The sequence below is a fragment of the Brachyhypopomus gauderio genome, chromosome 17, assembly GCF_052324685.1.
Source record: "Brachyhypopomus gauderio isolate BG-103 chromosome 17, BGAUD_0.2, whole genome shotgun sequence".
In the NCBI taxonomy this organism is placed as follows: Eukaryota; Metazoa; Chordata; class Actinopteri; order Gymnotiformes; family Hypopomidae; genus Brachyhypopomus; species Brachyhypopomus gauderio.
This window is the reverse complement of record NC_135227.1, coordinates 14,413,132-14,430,604: the sequence shown is the minus strand read 5'-3', so window position 1 is coordinate 14,430,604 and position 17,473 is coordinate 14,413,132. Positions and strand designations below refer to the sequence as shown.

General features: G+C 43.9%; 1 protein-coding gene and 1 long non-coding RNA gene across 20 annotated transcripts in view; both read right to left on the bottom strand.

Moving 5' to 3' along the window:
- Window positions 1-12,369, bottom strand: part of gphna (gephyrin a) — a 71,567-nt gene extending 59,198 nt beyond the window's left edge. For 13 of the 19 annotated variants that reach the window (XR_013121772.1, XM_076977552.1, XM_076977556.1 and 10 more), the window contains exon 1: window positions 12,225-12,369. Coding sequence is in view for 18 of the 19 variants with exons in the window: in XM_076977552.1 (XP_076833667.1) it covers window positions 12,225-12,345 (121 nt within the window). In the remaining variant the exon portion in view is untranslated. The remainder of the gene's footprint in view (window positions 1-12,224) is intronic. The other 6 variants (XM_076977563.1, XM_076977567.1, XM_076977564.1 and 3 more) reach the window with 1 other exon arrangement.
- Window positions 12,370-13,565: 1,196 nt separating this feature from the next.
- Window positions 13,566-17,009, bottom strand: LOC143481028 (uncharacterized). The gene is made up of 3 exons (XR_013121938.1): window positions 16,920-17,009; window positions 16,380-16,422; window positions 13,566-13,712 (listed from the first exon to the last, which is right to left on the bottom strand). It is a non-coding gene; the product is annotated as an uncharacterized LOC143481028 (long non-coding RNA).
- Between the last annotated feature and the right edge of the window lie 464 nt (window positions 17,010-17,473).

The window sequence follows — 17,473 nt, the reverse complement described above, 5'->3', positions numbered from 1 at the left end:
ATTCAGTGGGGATACTACTGAACAGCACGTTCATAGTGATTCAGTGGGGATACTACTGAACAGCACGTTCATTGTAATTCAGTGGGGATACTACTGAACAGCACGTCCATAGTGAATCAGTGGGGATACTACTGAACAGCACGTCCATAGTGATTCAGTGGGGATACTACTGAACAGCAAGTTCGTTGTAATTCAGTGGGGGATACTACTGAACAGCACGTTCATAGTGATTCAGTGGGGATACTACTGAACAGCACGTCCACAGTGATTCAGTGGGGATAATACTGAACAACACGTCCACAGTGATTCAGTGGGGATACTACTGAACAGCACGTTCGTTGTAATTCAGTGGGGGATACCACTGAACAGCACGTTCGTTGTAATTCAGTGGGGGATACCACTGAACAGCACGTTCGTTGTAATTCAGTGGGGGATACCACTGAACAGCACGTTCGTTGTAATTCAGTGGGGGATACCACTGAACAGCACGTTCATTGTGATTCAGGGGGGATAGTACTGAATAGCACGTTCGATGTGATTCAGTCGGGATACTACTGAACATCACGTTCATTGTGATTCAGGGATACTACTGAACAGCACGTTCATTGTAATTCAGTGGGGATACTACTGAACAGCACGTTTATAGTGATTCAGTGGGGATACTACTGAACAGCACATCCATAGTGATTCAGTGGGGATACTACTGAATAGCAAGTTCGTTGTAATTCAGTGGGGGATACTACTGAACAGCACGTTCATAGTGATTCAGTGGGGATACTACTGAACAGCACGTCCATAGTGATTCAGTGGGGATAATACTGAACAGCACGTTTATAGTGATTCAGTGGGGATACTACTGAACAGCAAGTTCGTTGTAATTCAGTGGGGGATACTACTGAACAGCACGTTCATAGTGATTCAGTGGGGATACTACTGAACAGCACGTCCATAGTGATTCAGTGGGGATAATACTGAACAGCACGTTTATAGTGATTCAGTGGGGATACTACTGAACAGCACTTCCATAGTGATTCAGTGGGGATAGTGGGGATAATACTGAACAGCACGTTTATAGTGATTCAGTGGGGATACTACTGAACAGCAAGTTTGTTGTAATTCAGTGGGGGATACTACTGAACAGCAAGTTCATAGTGATTCAGTGGGGATACTACTGAACAGCACGTCCATAGTGATTCAGTGGGGATAATACTGAACAGCACGTTTATAGTGATTCAGTGGGGATACTACTGAACAGCAAGTTTGTTGTAATTCAGTGGGGGATACCACTGAACAGCACGTTCATTGTAATTCAGTGGGGGATACCACTGAACAGCACGTTCATTGTAATTCAGTGGGGGATACCACTGAACAGCACGTTCATTGTGATTCAGGGGGGATAGTACTGAATAGCACGTTCGATGTGATTCAGTCGGGATACTACTGAACATCACGTTCATTGTGATTCAGGGATACTACTGAACAGCACGTTCATTGTAATTCAGTGGGGATACTACAGAACAGCACGTTCATAGTGATTCAGTGGGGATACTACTGAACAGCACGTTTATAGTGATTCAGTGGGGATACTACTGAACAGCACGTCCATAGTGATTCAGTGGGGATACTACTGAACAGCACGTCCATAGTGATTCAGTGGGGATACTACTGAACAGCACGTCCATAGTGATTCAGTGGGGATAATACTGAACAGCACGTTTATAGTGATTCAGTGGGGATACTACTGAACAGCAAGTTCGTTGTAATTCAGTGGGGGATACCACTGAACAGCACGTTCGTTGTAATTCAGTGGGGGATACCACTGAACAGCACGTTCATTGTGATTCAGGGGGTATAGTACTGAATAGCACGTTCATTGTGATTCAGTCGGGATACTACTGAACATCACGTTCATTGTGATTCAGGGATACTACTGAACAGCACGTTCATTGTGGTTTAGTGGAGATACTACTGAAGAGCATGTTCATTGTGATTTAATGGAGATACTACTGAACGTATTAATCGAGGCCTTTGGTCAGTTACTGACTGCACAGACCAGAACTGCATATCCATTCTGTATGTTTTTTTGTTAAATAAAAAAGGAAAAACTTTCAAAAAGCAAGAGTTCTGCTTTACCAAATACCAAAGGGAAAGGTTACAGGTGCCTACAGCAGTCCCTCAGTGGGTTGAGTTTGTTTCAACTGATTAGTACTTAACAAGTTCTTATTTTCAACAAAACTAGCTGATGGCATGAAATCCTAAAATGTTTATTACCCAATCTTTATAAGCACCAAATGTCTGATATAACTATAGGATCATAATCCTCTACAAAGATTGCCTGATAATTCTCTATTATGCTTGTCTGTTAGTCCTCCATCATGATCCTCCAGAAGACCAACTATGCAGAACAGACAAAAGGGAGGGAAGAGGGAGACAGAAACACACACACACACACACACACACACACACACAATTAAGATAAAGCTGCCAACACCTGTGACTTCTGTGGCACCAGTGAACTTGTGTGTGTGTTTTTCCAAGGTGTGCCAGCCTGGGCAGGGGCCTGTGGTGGTGGGCGTGTCCGTTTAGGCACACACTGGAGCCCCGCCTACTCCCTGGGAGCGAGACTGCACCAGCATCATTGAAAAGCCATTACAGCAGGGCTACTGATACCAGGTGTGGCCAACGTTTATTTAAACCAAGAAAGAAATTACTTCACTGAATTTACAGAAACTGACCAATGTGTGTGACCACTTTGTGACATCAGGCAGCGGGCAGCTGCAGTGGACACAGGGAGGGACATGCTCCCACAAAAACCTCCCGCTCAAGTTATGGCCGCTCTAATCTCGCCATCCTAGCAGAACCCGTCACACATCTTTAGTTCGACTGAGATCATCAGCATCCTATGTTCACTTTGTAAATATGATTTGAAGGTATAAAATAAAAATACACTAAAAAGTGAAAGACTATCATCCCGGTAGGTTAAGGGGTTGTGCAGGACTGTCCTTCAGCTGTGGAGTCTGACTGGAACATGAGGCTGTAACGAGCGTCTGGCTTCTGGGAGTCACATGTGGTCTCCTCTCAACACTCCACTTGGCCTGGACTTTTATGGCCAAAACAGTGAAATTCACTTAAATGTGTGTATATGTGCAATAATAAAGGTCTACATTCTTGTAATTTTTCATAATACAGAATTAGAAAGCTAAAAAAAACGCCTGAAAAGACCTATAAGGTGAACTAATGTGGACTCTAAATGGCGGCGTTAGTCCTGAAGATTAGATGTCTGTCTGGTAGAGGAACATCTGAAGAACATACACCTCACTGTTGTGGGATCATACGTTCAGGTTTGACATATAAAGGGAAGAGTGGTCTGCTAGCAGCTCTACGTACTAACGGTGATTCTATAAGAGGGCCTCTCCTGTACAAGGTTGATCAATGTGTAAAGTGTATATCAGTGAATGACCGTATCTGTGAACAATATGTAGCGTGCGTGCGTTTGCTTGTGTGGGTATAAGAATATGACAGGGTCCCTAAGATCTAAACATAACCAGATGGAGGTGTAGACAACTGGGGTGCTGCTGGAAGCTTCTTCTTACAATCCAATGACACACACACACACACACACACACACACACACACACACACACACACACACACACACACACACACACGGTTTATATCTTGTGGTTATATATCTTTATCTCAGGATGTGGAGGTGGCCATATTTAACTAGATTTAATGTAATAAACTAAATTAATGTAAAAAACTAAATTCATCCCTAAACCTAATGCCGACCTTAACCTCAGTAATGCAAAAAAATGTACCAATCCTGTCAGTTTACAATACGCTCACGCACACACACACATGCACACGCACACACACGCACACACAAACACTCCAAACTGCATTTAGCAACTGTCATACGTCCATCACTTTCACGATGGGATTAATACAGTGTCCTGTGGGAAATCTTGTCAGCTGATCCAACCATGTAGTTTTAAAAGAAGGAGGTAAATGGAGCAGCGAGAAATGGAAACAGGGTGGAGCCAAGTGACGGCCTCCGTCAGTGCAGCTGCCGCCCCTCAGAGCCTACCCCCCCCCCCCCCCCCCACACACACACACACACACACACACACACACACAGCCCCAGAGGGCAGGCTCCTATCTGTATGCACACACACGTGCACATCCACTGTGGAGGGAGTGACACACACGCTAGCCACGAGCCTTCTAGCAGACGCTCTAACGGTCACTGACCCGCAGGTCCACGTGGGCAGCCCTGTAGTTGCAGCAGGCGGAGACCGGGTGGTGGGGGGTGGGGAGCTGGAACCTGCAGCCCGGCCCGCGAGCCCTGGCACCAGCTGCCTGCCCGTGATTAATGCCCGTGTTACATTATCTAAGACGCTGCAGTCGGCACGCGTCCGGATAAGGCTGGACTTCAATTATTCATCCGGACTGAAGCTGACAGCTGGCGGACACGCAGACGAGTGTGACGTGGAGGAGGAAGCGTCACTACTCGGGCTGGTGTTCACCTGCAGGACCACTCCTGCGCTAAATGCTCACTCCTTTATGAGGGCCGGTTTCATCTGACACAAAGCGCCATCTAAGAGTTGGCTCAGATCACACACTCCTCCGATACGTTTTCATAGCTGGGTATGACCAGAAGGACAGAGTAAACCCACAGCAACACTTGTCCAGTGACTTATACCAGGGGCCATGGCTGATATCAGAGCACACACTGTAGTAGTAGTACGTAGTCTTTTACTATAAAACCATGACTTTTCCCTTTGGGATAGAAAAGACACATCCTCCTATAACCACAATATGCTTGAGTCTGATAAAACAGTGTTTGTGGGAGTGTGGGTGGGTGGGTGTGGGTGTGTATGTATTTCTCTGATTTAAGACGCTGAAATAAAACGGCATAACAAACGGCTCAAGATGCTGGCACTAAATGTAGTGACGCACTCTTTACAGCAATTAAAATGGAAAATAATAAGAATGCGATGTGGCCGTGCTGTGGAGATTGGACAGGCAGTAAGGCAATCCCTCACCCGCAAGCTGGAATAAATGTACACACACACACACACACACACACACACACACACACACACAGAGAGAGAGTACAACAGCAGTGTGCTCCTAAGACGTCTGTACACTGAAGAGGGGTGAGATTCCTTACAATTAAAGCAATCAATCGTTCCCTCAAAAAAGATATAATTATGGACATTTGCCTCCATTCTTCTTTGAAGTAAACTTTAGGTTTTATTCTTTAGGAGCTTGTTGGAGGTCATTTCTGATGCTCTGTGTGACTGCTGTGTAAACACATACAGAGCAAACACTCTTATCTCCATGGATAAGGTCAGAGAACACCAAAACACTGACAAAATTACACGCAACGCTGCTTAGGGAACCTCTGACTGTCAGAAGTCATGAATGGCTATAAGAGTAACAAGATTACATCACTGAACGTATACAGCGCCTAGGTCAAGCCTCAGGTTGCTTTACTGTGTGAATATGGTTTTATACGTTATAGACGTATAGACGTTTGCATCCCTTGAAGCCGTGGTGAACCTAGCACAACCATGACTGTCTGACAGTGTTTGACTCTCAGCACTGGGGTCTTGGGTTCAAGTCCCTATCTGAGTGGAGTTTCCATGTTCTCCCTGTATCTGCAATCCAAAAACATGGAGGTTAGGTAAATTGGCAGTCCCTGACAAATTCTCCCTGAGTGTGTGTCTGTGTTTCTCTGTTCAATAAAAGCAGTTGTCTGCGTGTCTGTGCATGAACGTGTGTGTGCTTGTATGTCCAGTGGTGGATGGTGCTCTGTCACTAGGGTCTGTCCTCTCTCCCCTTCCTGCACCCCATTCAGTCCCCCAGGGGGCTGTGGATCCCGGTAGAGAGTACGCTGTGCGTAATTGGCTGCCGTTTCTCACCGGTGTGTGATTGGTTGTGTAAGACTCGTACCTGTGTTAAAATTGTAAAGCGACCTTGGGTATCTTGAAAGGCTATATAAATTAAACATTCATTCATTCATTCATTCATTCATTCATTCATTCATTCATGCCTCAGTTTAAGCAGGCGTCAGGAAGGCAGGACAAATCTCTCGTTTATCCAGGGCTGGTCAAGGCCATTTTTAGGAAGAGCGGTGAGTTCATTTGGACTCAAATGAAGATTACAGGTGTTAATTCAGACATACAAGTGTTATCAATTGTTTGAAGTGTAGTGCGTTGCTCATAACTGGCAATTTAAACCCAAACTCATGGGTTTAAAGACTGTGGTCACTGTAAACATCAAGAACTGACATTTCACCTAAAAATCACCACAAAATCATCATCATCATAATACAGTAGCAGGGAGTGAGCTCTGAGAGCAGCTGAGGATGGTTTTAATTCTCCATGAGACAGGCAACGAACCACACACACACACACACACACACACACACACACACACACACACACACACACACACACACACACACACACACACACACACACACACACACACACACACACACACAACTCTCAACTCTGGTGGGAGAGAGCAGGCTACACTACAGCTCCATCCTCTGAAAAACCGTCACAGAGGAACATACGGCACTGGACGAGAGAACCTGAGGGCCTCAACTCACAAGAGAACATGAGGCCCAGGCTCAGGTGATTAGGTGTGTGTGTGTGTGTGTGTGTGTGTCTCAGTAGGTGTGCCTGTCCTGCTGGATGCCATGTGCACATAAGCAATCAAAAGAGGGCTACAATTTGACAAAAGTCCAAACAGAGTTAAAACCATACAACTCTAAATAACTCTACACTATACAAGAAAATGTGTGGACAAGATCCTCTGTAGTAAAAGGAAGATACTTATCAAGAAAACCTATTACGATCTACTTGACTGGAGAACGAAAAATGAAACACTAAACACTAATGTAAAAATGGCTTTACCATTTCTCTGCACATAAATCCAGTTCCAGCAGTGAGGATGGGAATAATTAAATTTCCAGCTAACTGTGTTAACAAAATTCTGTAAGCTGTTAACAGCATTAATCACACTAATAGGATTAATAACAGTGCCATATCATTTAACAAAATATTGATATGCATCAGCAATGGTATCTATATACTATCCCACATCATCAATAATCAATACATTTCTTACTAGGGACTTTAGTGTCTCCTGCTGTCCCAGACTAACGAGACTGGTCCAGGGAGAAGTCAGAAGGGTTCGGTTACACTTTAGGTTGTCTAAGCACAAAGTTGCATGCTAAAGACATGCATGTCTCCCCACATAAACCCATTAATCATGTACTGTAGCTGCTCCACAGTAGCTGAAGTCAACATAGGAGACTCTGGGAGGCACCAGGTCTACTCGTAACCATCAGACTAGCTGCTACTTGCCCAAGCAAGCGAAGAAAACGCACGCCCAGAAGAAGCAGCTTGTCCTGTTCAACATGAACCCATAAAACAGAAGTGTGTGATTAGAACATTTTTTTTTTCTTGTTTTGGTTTTTTCAAGAATTATTCTTGATTCTTGAATGATGGATTATTAGCTGTTAGTAGTGGGTATCTGAAAGGTACTAATTGAAATTAGAAGCATCTAGTACAAAATTAAAAAAAGTGTGGCCCCGGCCCTGGACTGTCCCAAGTGTGCCAAATTCATTTTTCATCATTGAAATTCACACATTAGGATGTCATAAAACACCTTTTGTGGATGCATTGTACAACTCTTCTCAAACACACACATAGAACTCTTCTCAAACACACACATAGAACTCTTCTCAAACACACACATAGAACTCTTCTCAAACACTCACAGCAAGTGGAGAGCACTGAGACGTGATGTTGTGGTATAAAAGACCTCCTAGACCACAGCTCTCGAGTGCTCTCCAGGATCGTTGCAGCAAATTCTGGGCCCTGTACACTCTCAATGTCAGTGGGCCTCTATAAATGCCAGTAAACGAGGCACATGAGCAAAATGGGCCCCTCTCCCTACTCGGGCCCTGGGTAGTCAGATCCACTTTTCCCCCCACTACCATGTCCATGGTGCTCTCCAAACAATCTGAGCAGGCTATGGTCACAATTCTGATGCCCCTATGAACTCTTCCACATTTAAGAGTGAATCTTCTAGTGTGATGGAGAGAGGCACCCAGTGCTCCCATGTGGGTCTCTATCAGGAATTATTTGATGTTAAAATGGAGCTAAAATGTAAAAAGCCCTCAGTTGAAACTGGGATCCTGCAGCAAACAGTTGCAGTGTGTGTAAAAAAAAAGTGTGTGTAGGTCTAGACTAGGCTACCATTTAGTTACCACTTGGAGAGGGAGCCGCTATCAAGGTGACTACTGTGAGTCATCGGTTTCACCCAGTTTCAGCCTCTGCACTATAAAGCAGAATGTAGCTTCAAAGACAGATACTTGCAGGAGGAACTCCATCAGCCTGCTGAGAGCCCCACATACCAGCAGCCAGCAGTGGCCTTAGCATGACTATGCAATTCCGCCTCTCCCACATCTGGGTGGAAATCCAATCCACACCCCGCCCCCTCCTCCCCATGGAAGAGAAGCAACCTTAAACAGTCTTCAATGTGAGACCAAACAAAAAAGTTACATTGATTTCTGAGGACTGTCAAAGGAGTTTACAGCCGTGTTGAACTCGTACACGGTCCCTGTGGATCACATCTGCAGTTGGCACGTTACAGAGAACACGCAGGGATGCCACTCAATAATGAGAGTCTACTACGATCTTTCACTGCCATGCTCTGTGATCAACATTCAGGCCTAAATAGGCCTACATACAGAAAACAAGAGAGTTCAAGCAGAAGGATGATTGCATGCATGCATCACATGCAGAATTAGTACAGATGGAATTTATATTTTGCATATTCATACAACAATGCTATGGTAAAGCCACAATCACACCAAGTGCATGCAATTCAACAGAAGTACGGAGACCCTGGCAGTGGGTGGGGCTGTCCATGCTACCTGTGTAACTGGAGTTGCAGTGTGCCCTGTGAGTTAGTGCCCGTCAGGTGGGTAGATACACATGCCACAGCTGGAGTTTCTGTCTCTTCATTAAGTGTGTCAATCCCAAACCCCAACGATCCCAAATAATCCAGAACCTTCCTCTGCCTGTCTCATGTCACCACATCTGCTCAATAATCACCACATGACACAGTATGGATTCAAATTTGTTCTGCTTTCTAACGTTCATCCTCTACATAGTTTCATTATGTTTCACTCCAACATGAGGATGATAAGGTCACGTGGTGTGTTGATCTTCCTCGCGCCATGAGAAGGTGTAAGAAGGTACAGACACGTCAGCAGTAGCCCTTGTTGCAAGATACTATGGCTGTAATCGATGGAGTTGAGTGAGGATATAATAAACGCTATATCCATATGCTTGGTGCCACATCACTGACTCACCAAGAATCAGAGATCTGAAAAAAATCTAATCACTTATTAGAGGCAACTGTGGACTTTCAGACAAGATTGGACCTTGGAAGTGATCCATGTGTTTCAGCAACAGGGTCCTCCCAACACCCAGGTCCTGGTATATGAGCCCTGTCAATGTTTCTCTCTGCTCTGCTGAACTTCTGATAGGGAAGACAGGGAATACCAGCTGCTATTTTTTGTGCTGGACAATAGTTTGATCTCCTGCTACATACATATCACACTCCTATTAAGGAGTGAGAGAATTAACGTGCCTGAAAGAGGAGACCATGAGTGGATTTGTACTAGGTGGATAAAGACCGTAACATACACAGATGTTACCATGTCTCGCCAACAGTTACTAAATATAGCAGCTCAGCGTAATAAATCCATGCAAAGGATGACATAAACCTCCACCACACAGAAACGCCTGCTTCTGACAGCTCGGACTAGTGCTACAGGATATGGGCCAATTCAAGGGTAATACTGCAATAATGTTTACCAATAATATATTTTGCAGTCATAGTTTACACATTAACTCCTCAGGATATGAGCAAACAAGACTGAATGAATAATAATTCATTAAGGCTGTAGTCTACTCCCTCACACTGGTGCTCTCCTATACAGCCTGAAGCCAAGCTGTGTTTATAAAGAGTTTCTCTTGTACACTTTACTGCACCACAGCTATCCTCCCTGCCACATGGTGGCGCAATCCAAAATGTCTACTGCATTAAAGCAATAACTGAATAAAGCAGGCCTGGGGTATTGGACAGATACCATCTTATTCTCTGTATAATAAAGGAAAACGGAAAGATACACAAAGTGCTACAGTGAGTCCTTCTTTCAGGTAACATGCTGACCCCACGTCAGGTCTCAACTATGGAGCCTGTGAAGAGGATTATGGGTGACTTATAATGGTTCAGCATTAAAGCCCCATGTGACAGAGATTCTAAACCACTGTGCTAAAACCTCATGCACAGCCTATGGATATGATACTCTGTTGTTTGACAGATGCAGGGATTCAAGGGATCTAGCAAAACTATCATAAGCAATCATGATAAAAAACAAACAATCCCATGAAGTAGATTGTAGGCCTCAGCTGAAACAGCATCCATATTTAACTCAAGATAACAGGTATTACATTTTCAGAAGTTTTGCTTTATTATAAAACAAGAGGCCCCCCCCCCAGTTAGCAAATGTCCCTTCAGCTTGACATTAAACTTTTGGTAAATCAAGCACCAATCTGAGCACCAATCAAATGCCGTGTGCTGCTTACTGTTGCCAAAACCATCCGTCTGAGTTTGTCACTGACATTTTTACAGAGTGTATAACTCCACCTTGGATTTACTATTCTTAGAATGAAGGACTACTAATAGCCAAAAGATCTAATTCTGGCCATGAATGTCTTACGGATGGCACCTGCTGACGGTGTGGAAAACAACATTATATGAGTCGCACACATCATTTGGTATACTGTTCAAACAATATACAGTAACCACAAAACTAATGACTTAACACGGCACATTTACAATATTCTTTAAACAAAAGTAAAATAAATAATACCCCAGAATGTATCCATGTATACAAATAGGCAGATGAATTCAGCAATACAGCCACACTATCAGGATTGCTCCCGTTTCAGGGATCTACACTCTATTGTTTGCAGTCTCACACATCAATAAACATCTGCTTCCTCGATATGCCAGAAGACAGTGAAAGAACCATGTTAACCGATCCCACAGACAGGAGGCCAAGCGTTTCTGTGACTAATAATGGGCTACAGCTGTGAGAGAGAGAGAGAGAGAGAGAGAGAGAAAGAGAGAGAGAGAGAAAGAGAGAGAGAGAGAGTGTGTGTGTGTGTGTGTGTGTGTGTTCCCACTATGTCCTCGGGAAAATCCCTTCCACCTTTTCAACGCGCGCCGTTGTGTTCTACTCAAACGTAAAGGGTCAACTCCGCACGCGTTTCAGTACCACGACGCTGAACAGCAACCTCGCGGTTCACGCCTGTGACTGGAGAAGAGGGCACGCATTAGTAAGCGCGCGGCCGCGCCATGTTTGTGTATGTGCGCGCGTGTGTGCGCGAGAGTGTCCCCGTGCGCGCGCGCGCGCGCGCTCATAGACGGTGATTCCCACAGCCAGGTGCGCTGGATGTAGCCAATTCCCTTAAATATCCGCCTCGCTCGTGCCGACCCGGGTCTTCATCAAGGCGCGCGGACTACGTGACACACCAAACCTGGAGTGAACGACGCGACGGTGAAACACCGGACTGAACGGCAGAACCGACACCGTGCTGCATTCACACACATCCGAACCGAACTGTCATTAACACTGAAGCAGTGCACAAACCCAGCCCGTGACCAGCCGCAGGTGTTATACTAACGACAGCCCCAACACACACGTACACACGTACCGGTGGGTTCGACCCAGTCGGACGGAACCGGAATATCTGAGTGTGTAGCGCTATAACGCCAGCTGGGTGTACAAGACATGAATAATTCATCACACTAACTGTTTTCTTGACACTGGGTTTTGCTGCATGACGGACGCATGACGAACCATAAAGACTCACACACGTCCCCGTTGGTTCCGAACGAAAGTGCCGCACACACACCGGGTGGAAACACACGCACACACACACACACATTTACACCTCCGTCGCCCGCGAACATAGACGGGCACCGCTGGCTGAGACGGGCGAGCAAACCTGCCCACATTACCTCCGTAAACACGGATAACAACAAAGACATCCACTGAAAAACAACAAGCAAGACAAACCGCCGTCAAATATACCGATTCTGGACCCTCCCGCGTTTACCTGTTAGTATTCCCACTCGAATTTGGTGGTCGTGGTTCGTTAAAATCATCCCGTCCGACGCCATGTTTACCAGCGCTCTCGCCCGCACTGAAGCCTGCACGGAGTCGAGCGACGAGCGCATCGAACCACGGGGGAGGGGAAAGTGAAAGTGAACGGAATCAGACGAGAAGAGCCGAACTATGAGCGGTCCGAATTATAGTGAGAAGAGTTGAGAGGGAAAAGTAGAAACCCTGCAAATGTAATGTAGGATAAATAGCAGAAGCTTAGCCCGATCTTTGAGATGAAGAAAGAGCATGATACAATATAGAACGTTAGATCTGTGCTATTGAAAACTCAGTACTCAAAATCCAGGACCTACAGATTTTCACTGAATTTTTTTAGGAGTCAGTTGTGATGACAAGGTGGCCAACCAGTTATACTCATCATTTAAGTACCAGATTTTAATCACTAGGTTAGAGCTTTTTGTCTATTAACACAGGCATATTTGATAAATGGACCATTAAACAGTTAAGCCAAAACCTCTGTAGTTGCTTTGGGGTGTTTACTGCCTGAAGACACTTTATTAGGCTACTGAAGTGTTATTTCTGCATGCGGTTTCTTAGAAAAGGATTCCATGATCAGAAGGACATGTGATTTTTATTTTCCATTTAGCAAATCAAAAATGGCATTACGTTAATCATCAGTAACAAGTATTTGTCTATCACAGACTGATAGAATAGCCCAACAAAAACAAGACTTTACTAGTTTAGTTTAAATCAAATTACTTATTTCACTCTTTGCCAACCTGTCCCGGAGCCTTTTCTCAATCACCAGCCCAGTGCAGCAAATTATTAGATCATCTCGGTAGTTTTTCTTACTTAGTTAATATTAAGATTTAGTATGGTGGATCAGTTTAAAAACACATTCTTCCCAAAACCCAGTGTTACACAGTTCTTCCCAGAGCCAAATTATAGTTATTCCATGAGGCTTATGTTACTCAGTTCCTCCAAGAGTCATGTTATTCAATTCTTCTCAGAGCCCCATGTTAGCCTACAGAGTTATTTCCCTAGTCCCATGTTACATAGTGAAATACATAAGTACAGTGCGTTATGCGTACCAGTCAGTTTCAACAACATGAAACCATGTCACCCCTTTTTCCCCACAGCAAACCTTAGTCACTATGCACTGGAGGTAAAAATATTAGCATTAATAAACAATTATTAAAACATTAAAACAGGATAAAATAAAAATCAATGTGTGTGGAAAAGAGAACCACCCCTGCTCACGGCGGCTGAGTGAAGGTGCTCAGAGATACTGAACAACTGCACATGAAATGTTCAAAGTCCAGCACCATTTTGTCTGTGTAGCTGCGTGATAAATCCAGGCCCTGATCACCTGATGTAGTACACTGTGTACACAGTCAGCCTTAGTTTGTAACACTGGGCAGGATGCTGATGTTTAATCTTCTTTAGGTGTTTTCTAGTGGGTTCAGATTTCAGCTACACAGAGCTGGGAACAAGAGATGGATGCATGAAAGGGAGTGGGTGGAATTAGTACCTGAATAACAAATTAATTATATCACCTTATTGCATCACAAATGCAAGAGTTTAGAGAAGATAACGGATTCAGCAGTAGAATTCAAAGCAACTCTGGAGGGAAAAAGCTTTCTGAACATGTCCTGAGCGTTATGTGCTTCACCCACTGTCCAGAAAAAGGCTCTTGGAATGTAGCATATTAGCATGCATTGGCAAATTTTTTTTACAGATGTGACATCAATTTCTATGCACACAGCACAGTATAGAGGTTAATGATTCAGATTAGGGAAAGGTGATCCTAAATCAGTGTGAAACAGCTACTTTTATTGCTTTCCTCCATGGTGGAAGAGACTGGGATTTACTCAAGTTGAATGAAAAATCAGCACGTCAGCATATCCGTCCCAAGACAGCCGAGCCCTGCAGGTCATTATTTCAGCGTTGGTAATTGGCAGGGAGCTCAAGCCAAGCAGTTTTCTGCTGGCAGCACAGTAAAACCCCTGACCAAGGCCCCTGACCAAGGCCCCTGACCAAGGGCCCTGACCAAGGCCCCGGTCCCCCAGCTCTTCCACAACACATTCCTCACTAATTCTTCAGCCATGCTTGTTAAGGCACCTGATGCTCTGATGCAAATACTTAAAAATGATCAACGCTTTCTGTTTTTCCGTACTTCAGTTGTACATAAGCTAGTCTTGATTTGACTAAACCGTGATTGGACATCGTTGCCTAAAATCTCAACTAATTTCTGTAGATTTTACATAAGGTTAGGGAGTTCAGTCCTCAGCAATCTGCTGAGCACCCACAATATTGCAGCACACCTGTAAATTACACTACAGGGCCCAGTGCATGCTACAGATGAATAACAGTAAATTTCTGTTGCAGGATTGTTGCAGCAAATTCTGGGCCCTGTACACTCTCAATGTCAGTGGGCCCCTATAAATGCCAGTAAACGAGGCACATGAGTAAAATGGGCCCCTCTCCCTACTCGGGCCCTGGGTAGTCAGGTCCACTTTCCCCTCAATACCACGCCCATGTGTGTACGTAAGGTACTGGAGCAGAACCGTTTCTCTCTGCTGCTGGCAGTCTGTATGGAAGGTGCTCTTAAATGAGTCCTCCTCTGCAATTCACATGTATGCAGACAGAATGCTAACCAACCTGACTACCCATAAGGCTATGCTCTCTCCTTTCCACTCCCCTCTCCATCTCTCCCTCCCCCATTCTCTCTCTCTCTCTCCCTCTCTTCGTCATTCCCTTCGTGGTATATTAAGATGTTATCCAAATAGCAAGGGAAGCATCATCTAAACCCTGCAAGTAGATTTGTCAGTCACCATAACTCAGCTTTCTCCCATCCACCTCTAAATATGCATGTGATACAGCAAGACATGAGAAATTGGATAGGAGATTGAAAGGACAGATCTAAGTGTTGGGTGAGGGGTTGTTAAGGAATATATGTATATTACTCCAGCCCTAACTGGTAACAGCCCGGCCAATATATTCTAGAAGGTAAATGAGGAAGGCAGTACAGTTACAGAGATTGAAATACATTCATTAACTTTCTCCTTTTTGCTAATATAAGCCTTTTAACGCCACGCATTCCTGAAATTTACATTTAAATTAAATTGACTTGGGGCCAGATGAGCAGGCACCCCAGACACGGCCCCTGGAGTGATTGTTATTTACTGATTGCTCTTCCTCTTTGGTCCGACTCTTCATGTCCCCCCCCCCCCCCGTCCTTGGTGAAATGGAGCAAGGACACTGTGTCCCATGCTTTTAGCAGACCTACATTCACAAGGTCCTAAGTGGTCAAAACCTTAAAGGAGCGTATACTCTGTTACATTATCTCATGTAATATCATAGATTACACGATGGCGCTCGTGTGTGTGTATGTGTGTGTGTGTGTGCATGTATGTGAGTGTGGGCCAGAAAGAGAGGTAGCAAGGGGTCATGCAGAGATCACACTGAAAGGTCACATCTTCATCATGGTTTCCTAAGAATACACTCTCAGATACACACACACACATACACACACACACACACACACACACACACACACACACACACACACACACACACACACACACAAACTTTGGCTTTTCAGCTCCATTCTAGCCAATTCTGCAGGACAGTGAAGTGAAGGTGAACATCAGAGGAAATCGATGATCCATTTATGCTAATGCCAGTGTAATGTGCATCTCCATGGCTACCACCTAGCTGACTTACGATCCAAGTCCCGCGTCCCATTCCCAAACAGGCCTGCAGACTCAAGTACAGACAATATTAATTTTTCATCTTAGCATATTTTATGTGCCTTTCTTCGTGACTTCTCTGTAATTGACTTCAAAATGTATCCAGCCCAGTAAGATAGATGTTCTTTGATGGTAACATTAATGCTTTAAAAAAATCCACTTTATGTTTATTTCAGTTCTGCTACTGATTGGTGTGTGTGAGGAATGGGAGACGTGAAGGTGCAGGTCCAACACACTGTAGTCAGTAGCACAGAGCTGAAACATGAGGAAAGGCTGACAATTCATTTAATTTGTATCAGTTTTTCAGGATCAATATGATCTAGTTGTTATTATCCTATAGGCTATAAAGCAAGGTTCTATCAGAGACTAAATGTATAATATGGAATATCAATACATACCATTTATTGGAGGATTAATTGAAAATCACAGAACATTCCCTGCCTACACACACACCCACACACACACACACACACACACACACACACACACACACACACACACACACACACACACACACACACACACACACACACAAAACATTTAACTCCCAGTACTTTGAAAAATCGACCATACTGTGACTGGTAACATGGCTTCATTGATCGACACAAGACGACCAATGAAATCCATTTTTTATTAAAACTATTACTATTTACCCACTACCCACTAATCAAAGTTTTACCTTTCAACATACTACAAATAGACACAGTAGCTAGATTCAGGTAACGCGACAGACATACAGAAAACACTTCCACAATTCAGTGGTACTGTATTGTACAAACCAGTCTGTACAAATCATTACAAACTATATAAATCCAAATACTAGCCAATTTTATGTGTAGACTAAATGTCATTTTATATGTAGCTGGGTTTTTTTCTTTAATGGAGCTTGTAATGCACAGCCATAATAGCCTACTTATTTATATGAAGTTCCCACTTACATAAGATTTGCAGCAGCACTAACTGAGGCTTCCTACCATAATGGTGAGTTACACGTAATGACGTTTGTCATACGATTACTATCGATCCGCTTCCTCTTCTGTTAAGCGTTAGACGTCAAAGCGTAGGAATGTCCATTAGGGCGCTTTCAACAGAGAAAGGGCGCCATCTACTGGCATCAGCAATAAACACACTTTACCTTTCCCTTTGAAGGAAATATCGATTTATGTATAGTCTAAAATTACTAGCCGAGAATACGAAATAAACATGTTCACAGTACTGAATATGCCATAACGGTATACTGAATAAATTTAGAAAAACCTGAATGAATAATCACTGCTATTGTATGTTAAATAAAACCAGTAGATGGCGCTCACATCGCCCTGATCAAACGTTGCCTACGTGAAACGCAGGTCAAATGAAAAGTAGGGCTAGAACAAACCTAGACCCTTTGTTAAGTCAAATTCCCTTAGGAATGTACAACCCAGTGTTTACTGGTGCTTTTTAGAAGTGCGAATGCTTATTTCGTATAAACGTCACTTAACATGTTACTAAA